This window comes from Echinococcus granulosus (genome assembly GCF_000524195.1).
Source record: "Echinococcus granulosus chromosome Unknown EG_S00034, whole genome shotgun sequence".
NCBI classification, from domain to species: Eukaryota; Metazoa; Platyhelminthes; class Cestoda; order Cyclophyllidea; family Taeniidae; genus Echinococcus; species Echinococcus granulosus.
This window is the reverse complement of record NW_020170414.1, coordinates 540,419-550,310: the sequence shown is the minus strand read 5'-3', so window position 1 is coordinate 550,310 and position 9,892 is coordinate 540,419. Positions and strand designations below refer to the sequence as shown.

Genomic DNA, 9,892 nt, shown 5'->3' with positions numbered 1-9,892 from the left:
TTAGAACGAAAAATGAATAGCCAATGTAAAAAGAGTTGAGGGGAGGCTACCGGCATGGCCCGAGGGAAAGACCGCCCAGTGAAAGTACAAAGGCCCAGCATTTAGTGCTTTCATGGGTAAAACAAAAGCACCCGCATCGCCCTGACAATAACCCTGAAACAACCGCGCCAGTCGGCACATTTGCGTCCAACTGAGAAGATATTTAGACGCAATGCCACTAACTCCTTTTAGTAATTCTACTGTATCTGTAGTTTCGCCCTGTTTTAGGCCGGTATTGGAGAAGAGGAAACCATGCTGGCCATCTTGTGTGTCCATCACTAGTTGAAAGAACGCTAGCGTAATGCAGTCATTTGATGGGGAACTGATATGGATATAATTTGTTGGGATAATATTATTCATCTAATCCACGTTATCAATTTGTTTTCACTTCATGGCTGCCCAGCCATTTCCACCTCACTACGAGTTTTATCCAACTATTAGAGCGGTGGAGGAGGCATCGCGTATAAACCAAATTGATATCTTTATTAGAGGTGTCGCTGACAGATTCAAAACGAACTTGTCAGTTCATTCACTTCCATAGCTGGTGTTAATTTAGTTGTTGCTAGCATCCCTGTAGAACATTTTGACTAGTCTAGTTGCCGAAGGTGGACGTCATTTCCAATAATCTCGTCAGAGGTCGTTACGGATTCTCCCATGCTCAGCATATGCTCTTTCTTTAAGTTAAAATTTAGCATTCGGTAATGGAGATCAGGGTAGTTTTTCTTTAGGATCAAATTCTATTTCCACTGTTACCAGTGTATCGCAAAATAATTTATAATCCCGATGCAGAAAATGTGTTGCTTACGTCCACGCTACTGTCCTGGTCCAGAGTCCATGCGGTTGAGCAGCCTTAAGTGTGCGCATAACCAAAACCGGGGTTTAAACAAACAAACAGGTCTCGAGTCGTCTGGAGTGGTTCAGAAAGACTGTCAGTAAGTTGAAACACAGCTCTTCTCTAACGCTCCATTATAACAGGTAAATTTTTCTCCTGAACTTAAGTTGCACACAATTTTTGGCATGTACATTCACATGATGGGTGAATTTATTCAGGCTTTGGAGCTAATTCGAGTTATTTCGAATTGGCACGTCAAGCAAGATTTAGGGGTTAAGTCAAACATGCATACAAAACGAGTAAAATTGTTGTTCACTTAAATGGAATTTGTGGAATGGGACACTGGAGCAGCTGTGACTGCCATTGTTATAAACATTTATGGGGAAAACCACTTTTATGTAAAAAGCCTGGTGTTTTTCTCTTCTACCTCAGATTCCACACCCTTGGAACCAGTAGACAAGTTGATCTGACAAAGGAAGGCGAAAGAAATTTGCTAGTAAAATAGTGGTCAGTAACATTGAGTGGAGGTGGTCCAATGCTATCGGCCTGATCAAAAAAGCAGCTGCAGAGGTTTTGAGCCTCTTTAAATGCTCAATGAGTGGAATAATAGCTAATTCAACTAGCACAAGAAGTAAAAACTAGAAATTGGCCCAAAATATCCCCTTTTTGCCCAATACATTAAAGGTTTCTAGCAAAGTTTTAACCACCGCCTATCACCTGTAAACAAATTTTGACTACACTCAGAATAACAAAACCAATGTGAACAGGTAAAACAATCGACATGGATCTGCAAACGTGATTTCTTGGTTACTTTCTCTAGAAACGACTGCGCATGTAGCTTTAAACTAGCTTTATCTTTCTTTGGTGTAGCAATTGAAGAAAAGCGGACGGAATGGAAAAGGTATTTTGTACAACGCTGTGTTGGAGAGGGTGCAGCCGCAACTAAAGTACTTGGTGAAAGATTAAACGAGACATTAGTAAGTAGACAATGTATTTCGTCATTTCGTGAAGGTAGGCATCACGACCATTGATATCCATCCACTTTGGTCGCGAATCAAGTCATCACAAGCTAACGCATATGGGCTTTTCAGGAAGTTCCCTTATAGTGAATTTTTCGAGAACTTTATCGCCGATCATGAAGAGAGGTTGTACTTTTACCTATGTACACATAAAAATGACAAGGCCCTCCTAAACGCTGCTTAGATATAGGTGGGAGTTACGCCTCATGTGGCAATAAATATTCTACAAGATTTCAGGGTAAATAAGACAGCCTTTCAAAACCGATAGTTGGTAAAAAGGCAAAATCTATTGTTTTTAGCCTTTCCAATGCAGTTGTACTTTTGTAAACAGCGGCTCAATTTGTTACCATGGCAGAACTTACCCTCCGCCGGACTCATTATTTGCATATAAGGGAGGCAATCCCAATATTAATTACTCCACAGGATATTATACACTACACAAGTATGAAGGCTTTGGACTGACGGACTAATCCTCTACTCAAAGTTGATAGGCTTCTGAAGCGAAGATAGATGTACTTTCGTTCAGAAGTGACAATCACAGCAAGGAATTGATCTCTAGGTAACACTTAGGAAGTAGTGGTAAGTGTAAACAAATTCTGCTTACTCGTTCGTCCGGATACAGCGATACAGGTGAAGGAGACGAAGTTTACAAAGCAGCAGCACTCCTTCCTTCAGTCATTAATCGTTGCCCAGATGTAAGAAGTGCACAGCCGACGAAGGCTTTTTATCTGTAAACAAATTGGAGACTAAACTGAGAGTCAGGCACCGCTGTTAATTGTGAGCTACTCTACTCTTTCTTAGGTAAATACAATAGAAACAGTGAAAATAAGATCTTCTTCTCACATTTCCATTTAAAAATGGCTTGATCTGGTTAACTATCAACTACTGACCTAGATGGAGATTGCTGCAACACGATTTGGCCCAAGATTTATGTCTAACCGAGTTTTCAAGGAATTTCATCATTCCAAATAAGTCCAAATTTGTTGGCTGTATCGCGATGCAGTGCTATATTTTCGTGGTCATCTACAACACATTTGCTGTATCCTCTCTGGTTGAGAAACTAGTAAACACTTACAAGAATAACACGCACTTGTTGGGGGGAAAAGGGTCTGTGCTGAGGCACTTAAATGGGAGAAAATAGGAGTTGACTTCTTCAGGACATTGACTGTTCTGCAGGTAACTTATTAGGTCGAGGAAAACACCTTATCCAAATATAGGGACAAAAAGCATCAATGCAAAGAAAGCTATGTGTACAGAAGAAAGTGGGGCAGAATAGCACCCGGAAAAGCAGAACTTTCAATGAGGTTGATGGAAACAGGACTAAATAGCATTGCATCCTCCTCCCCTTCCTGCTTCTCGTTGTTACATTCCACTTACATAGTCTGCTCGATAAGCTGAATGTGTTGTTTGAAGTGTCCTACCTGGATAGAGGCTAGGATGTTCAGCTAGATTATTCTATCCAAATCTACTCGCCTTTACATTTCACGTTCCCATTCCTCATCCACAGACTACAGACTAGCAGGGGTGTGCAGCAACACAAATGCGAGAATTTGCAATACACTCTTGCGGACAACAGCACGGAGTAGGGGCGAGCTGACGGACTCTGCCCACTAAAAAACCTATTCAAATAACCGTTTAGCCTCCAAATTACAGCCCAAGTTCTATATTCGTAATGGCTGATGCCTTTCATGCAGAAGTATAAAATTTTGTGGCAGTCTACAACCCTATTTATAAAGCTCCATTTAAAGCACTCACAACTAAATTTTTGCACTATCAAAAGTCTAAATTTTGGAGTGAAACTGCTTTTACTGCACCACCACGGGAAAACAATTACTGTTTGCCGCCTTCTACCTTCTATCATGATACCTCTCTAAGAGTTGACTTTTGTACGTTAAACATTCATGGTAAAGTTTTCACGTAGAAAATGGTTGGTATTTTGCTCTCCATTAAGCCGCCAACTTTAATTTCTACTTACGTTTGGTGTTAGGTGTTTGCTTACGTCTAATATTAAGTCTTCTTTGTTTTAAAAAGACTTGGTGCGCTATAGTAGGTTTGGAAAATTTTCGTGATAAGGTATTAAATGGCAAATGTTAAGTTTAAGTAACTTTTGTGATCCTCTCATTAAAACAAAAACGGAGCTCAGGCAAAGCTGAAAGAAAGCAGAATCATAAATTTTGATAGTTGTTGCCTGCTAACACAATCTTAACACCTACTGCAGTCAATAAGTGCATAGGTAGGAGTGAAAACGCCAGTCAACCACTTCCCAGTGAATCACACCAACTACTGTGGCAGAAAAATCAGATGAATTCATATGAGCCCACCCGAATTGACTCTCTTGCCATATCCCTCTGTCAAGCTGCAAATATTTTGGCATGACTGTGCAGAACTAACAAACAATTAAATATGTCATATTTCTCGGTTGAGCTAAATCACGTGAGAGGAGAAAATGAATTCGTCTAGAAGGGAGAAGCACCATAATGGTGCCTTCATAATTATGACTCAACCACTTGTGATGTTTTTACGGTCTGTCTCCACGCTAAAATTGCCCCTCGAGGCTAAAATTACTCATTCAAATTGCAGTGGCGAGGAACGCAATAAGCTACATAATCATTTCTCCCTAAGCTACTAACCGTGCAATTATTTCGTGTTTAGGTTCGGACATAGGATCTCCCAAAAAAGGGATTAGCTCTTTCTCTACAGAGTCTATGAATGCTAACTTGCGAATTGTAAAAAGCGATTGTGCACAGGTGACTTCTTCCGGTAGTTAAGGTGATCAACCCTAAGAGGGACACTTTAGGGAATCTTATTGCGCTGGATGGAAACACCTTTGACTGGGACAGAACGTTTACTCTATAGCACAATTACTTTGACTCCAACAGTATTTTTTGCTTTAATCCATGAGGCCACAAGATCCAAGGTGATCGCTGAGCCGCACTTTTGGCGTCCGCCTTCGAGAGCGACACTGGAGCTGAGTGCCACACCTCTGAGGCCGTAACCGCCCACCATTGATGGGCGAGTTTTAAATTTTGTAGATAGAGGGAAAGTGCTCCCGCTTGAGTAATGGCTAAAATACCCAAAAAACCGAGGAAAAACTTCTTGCTTTAATAACTGAGTTTCTTAAAATAACTAATGTAAGTTGTCGAAAAACCATTTTTATGGAGTAAACACCGCAACGTCAAGGAATGAATAGTAAATGAAGCACAATGCACTCTTCTACTTCTGTCAGTAGCAAATTGATAAGGTGTACCTTGATGATAATTAATTAGCTAGTTTTGTACGATAAGAAGACCAACTAGAATCATGTGGTACTTTAAAAAAAATTGAATTATATTGTAGAAAGCTTCTTTCAATACTTTGTTCTTTAAAGAAATTACTAGTACAATCTACCGTCCCTTTCTCAATTAGATATTAGCTCACCGATTTTACCTGCATAAAAAGTTTTGCCTCTCTAAAAGGAGAACAAAACCCCGCCCTAGCTACCTTCGTTTACGTCCCACCTCTGTTACCCATTGCTTTTACTCCTCCGCGTGTGATTGGATGCCCAAGTCCAAGGTAAAAGCAATTGTCGTCAATTGGAGAAAGGCCTCAAGGGAACACAAAAGGTATGTATGAGGCATTGTTTACTGTTTCTCAACGGTGTACATTCTTCTATCGTAGCCCTTACCTCCCTTGAGCTTTGCGTAACTTTGTTAAAAAGCTTCTACTGCATCGAAAGTAGATTGAAGTTGATTCGTCAAGCAGAAATGGCCAAAAGCTCACTCAATGTAATCTCAGAAAAAGATTTGTCGATTTACTTTCCCGGAACTTGCGGTTTGGGTCCGAAACGTAGTGCCTTTCCATCAGTTTTGTAGTTTTAATCTCACTTGGACTCTTAAGCGGCTGAGCTACGACTAATGTTAGTTTTACTGCCTGACAAAGCGCTATTTCTAGCAGCATTTAAATGTCCCTAAAATTTAAAACCTATGCATACGAGTCTGATCGCAAATAGCCTTCTCCTTATGAATGCACTCTTCCACAAGATTTGCTAAGCACGAAGAGCACTACAGTGTGGCAAACTTTCATACTTGCTCAACTGGCAGGCGACTTCTTAAAATGCGCCAATATCACCTCATTGTTGAATGTACTGCCTGATCTAGTCTTTGCCGTAATCATTCTTTTAAAGTGTACTCTGGATGGTCACATATAACGACATCAATGCCCTAAAAGAAAGTATAAATGTTACTTAAACTCCTTGTCCTTTGCTCGCCACAAACCCACTAATGAGGGGTTTTGTACCCTAGCTAAAATGATAGCGTTCTTCCGTCAGGTGAAGAATGAAGTTTGAAGAAATTGGACGAATGAATAATTGCACTGTCAAGTTTTGCAAGCCATGATATGTTATTGGGAGGCTTCTAGAATAACACCTAAAGCATCTCGCATGTAACTTCAGCGGGGAATTTTACATTTAAAAGTATCTAAAAAGGTTGGTTTTAGGCAGTGCAACTTGAAGGAAGTGAAGGTTTCTAAAGCCGTTATTTAAACTAAAACAGTCAATGGGAGCTTCAAGGTGGCTTATGTGGAAATATTTTCATCAGCTACGAGGCCTTGGAGGTAAAATGTAACTCCCTCGTGCGCTTACTTTCTTATTTGTGGAGTCGCAAGCTGTTGATCATAACCCAACTATAATTGAGAAATCGGAGCTGGTTTAGCCTAATTAAATGCCCACCTAGTCAACCCTCGCCCCAGCACATCGCTACCCGAGGAATTTGTATTCCTTTCTTTGAAATGCCACTAAAAATAGTTTTCATTGACTTGGGTTTAGAGTTCGATGCTCCTTGAATGCCCTGAGTGGGATCTCAGTAGTAGCCATGCTCATACAAATAAACATCAGAACATAGCAGGAACCTCATTTGAACAAGTGACTGAGTTTAATTACAGCAAACTGCTCACAACTCTTGACGCCAATCCAGCAGTCTTCACCAATGTACAAAATTTAACAGGAAAATAGGACTAAACCTGAAAGCCACTTTTCGACATCATTTATGTACTAGTACTAAACTACTTGAGTGGAGTTTGGTGATTAGGAGTGGCAGAGGAAATGAGGTAAAAGATGAATGACTGAATGAGGCGCTATCCCAGAGTAAATGGTTTACTCAATGCCAGAGCAGTACATAAAAGAGGATGGTGGGCTTGTACCCTTGCTTTGTCTCATGTGAGGGTAGACAGCAATCTATCCTTTGTCGCATGTGTCAACGCACGCTCAACTCATGTAAACAGGAGTCAACTGTCTGACAATTTTTTAACTCTGAATACCGCTTTCTCTAGTATCGCCATACGGAACTGCTGCATTTCCACTAGCGCAGTCTGCAGACACAATTCGGCGACTCACTTTGGGAAGAGGAGTGCTTGCTCAATGAAGTAATATGATACATTGAAGAGCCCTTTTTCTGATTTTTTTCAGAATCAATCAAAGTTATGATATAATATATAATTTAAGATACTGGTCTAACTTTAAGAGATTCGTTCTCCAAGGGACTGATCATTCATTCTCTTCCATATGCCTCTGTGACGTCAACACATCGTGCTGGAATGAAATCATTGTATCAATCTCCAAACTGATGGCCTACACAATGTCGTTGTTGGAAGAGAAATGTCCTTTCAAGGTGGCATTTGTAGCACTGAATTACTTTTTTGTCCAAAAACAGACTTACAGGGCTTCCTTGTGCACATAATTTCAACCCTTAAATTTATGGTGTTTATGGTTTTAGAATGGTGAAATCATCAAGTGGTTAGAAATGATTATTTGAAGTACCACTTTCTCATCCAGTGATCAATGTTTCCTAGTATCTGAAGGCAATAAAACTGGAAGTTTGCAATATAATTACTAATAAGTGCTCTACATACCAGCGGGCACTCAACGTTTGCTGAGCTACCTGTCGCACCCGATCTGACTGAACTTCATACCTTTGTTAGGTGATGCTTTCGGGCACCTTAAAGTGTCGTCTGTCAGGCAAATACCAAGTGCTTGCAGTGATTGGTTTTCCACGACTTAAACAATACAGCACAAACATGTTGCGATAATTCTTTAAACAACCCGCTATTCTGATTAGCAGATTAGGGTAAAGGAGATTTTTGGCTCTAAGAGAGGCAAATTGTCTGCAAAATCGAACTGAGGAATAATGAAGGCTCCTCTGTCTACCTAATAGTTGCAACGATAAAGTTGGTGGGGTCGGTGCAAACAAAGCAGGGGAGTTTTTAGCTAGCCGGCTATTCAACACGGAGAGCACAGCAGTGGTTGACCTCGAGGAGATCGTCATAGTTTTTTGTCAAGTGATCATCATTACCTTGTCGAAAAAGGCACACCTAGACTGGTGTAAAAGCTCTTAGGAGAGGGGTAGATGATGATGTTTGGCTAATAACAAGTGACTGCAAATATCATGCTTCATATCACTGAGACCATCACCCTTTCTCGATGACTTCTTTGTGAAGCACTTTGCCCATAAATAAAGCAAGCAACCTTGCCGCCTACCTTTCTCTCCAACTGTTGTTCTCTAGTTATCCCCTATTTCATATACTAATAGCTGTCAGGAAAAAGAAGCAACTGCCACTTCTGGAAATATTAATTCAGGGAAAGTGTGGAATGAGAATGGAGATGAAGAAATATATCCTGCTCACCCTTCTTTCTTTTGTTTGGAATATGGGATCTTACGCTGTGTTGCGAGGGCACAAACAACACTTTCTTCCTATTGACCGATTTTCTAGTTCTCATTTACCAAGAAGAGAAAATGGCAGCAGATTCGCCTACATACCTTTAAGTCACATCAGGTAGTACTCAGTGATGGATGAACCTCAGGCCTATTTATTAATTGGGCTTTACCTGATCATCATCAATTCTTGGTGGGTAGAGAACACCTGCATCTGTGGAGCACCACACACAATGTATACATATTCCTTTAAGGTAGAAGTGCTGTGGACTTTAGGGGTTTGGGAGTGTGTAAAGTGATACAATTGTGTAGGGATGACCACCAATATAGCAGTCATTCCCCGTCACAATTAAACCAGTCCGTCAACAACTACGGGTATTTATATTGGTAAAGTAAAGAGGTGAGGAAGGGAGTGAGTTGATGGTTCTTGAGTCTAATTATGCGCTTGTCTACTTCCATTCTCCTCACAGTTTGCTGATTCGTAATTTACAATGTAACTAGCGGAAAGATGTAATTAACTCGGCGGTATAAAGCCTGAGAATGGAATGAGCGCCTACACCTCCCATCACGGAAAATGCCGGTCATTGCCATTTGCAACTCAACAAATGAAAATTCTGAATTTCTCCTTTTACTGCAGCACACAAGCCTAAAGACAAATTGTAATTTCTGTACATCTCCCATGGTAGGGTCTACAGACGTACTAGCCGTCAGCTTTGAGATAATGTACCCCAGCTATGCAACGAATGTCCTAAAATACATTTGCATTCAAGCAAGATAGTTTCAAACACCATAAGGTTACCATTTGTGTGCCTTCCAACCCTTCGTTTAAGCCATAGTAAAAAGTAAAAACGTGGCTGTAAATTCCTTTTCAACTCAATCTTCTATTAACCATGCAGAAGAAAGAAATTCTATTTATTAGGTGGGAAAATTTTGTGGTTGACCACGTCATCAAACCATCTGTTTGTAGAAGAATAAGGAGACGTTTCTTTAGGCATTTATTATAATATGGAAAAAGATAAACCTCCGAGCAAAACACGCAGCGCAGATCACATCTATACCAATTTATGTGTGTAGGTGTGCGTGTGTGTGGATGAATGAGTGGGCGGCTGGGTAGTCATCTACGTGGAGAAGTTAATCATTTGTCAGTCAAACATCGGGGTGATTGACCTAATAAAGGTGAGTATGTGATAGTGCGTGCCTCGGAGGTAGACTGGATCACTTGAGGGTAGATCATCTAATGCGATTGAAAATGGCGGACTTAACCCATTTAGGAGGCAATGTAAAAGAGGTCACCAAATATGGTAAAAATATTTGGCAGT

The 9,892-nt window shown here is 40.5% G+C and overlaps 1 protein-coding gene across 1 annotated transcript in view; it reads left to right on the top strand. All coding sequences in view use genetic code 11, as the record gives it.

Moving 5' to 3' along the window:
• EGR_05014 (hypothetical protein) overlaps nt 1-9,548 on the top strand; it is a gene marked incomplete at both ends in the record, with an annotated part of 12,403 nt that extends 2,855 nt beyond the window's left edge. The window contains 6 exons of the mRNA XM_024494263.1: nt 1,692-1,882; nt 3,606-3,794; nt 3,878-3,979; nt 7,367-7,469; nt 8,425-8,694; nt 9,470-9,548. Of these exons, the coding sequence (XP_024351357.1) occupies nt 1,692-1,882; nt 3,606-3,794; nt 3,878-3,979; nt 7,367-7,469; nt 8,425-8,694; nt 9,470-9,548 (934 nt within the window). The remainder of the gene's footprint in view (nt 1-1,691; nt 1,883-3,605; nt 3,795-3,877; nt 3,980-7,366; nt 7,470-8,424; nt 8,695-9,469) is intronic.
• Nucleotides 9,549-9,892: the final 344 nt, after the last annotated feature.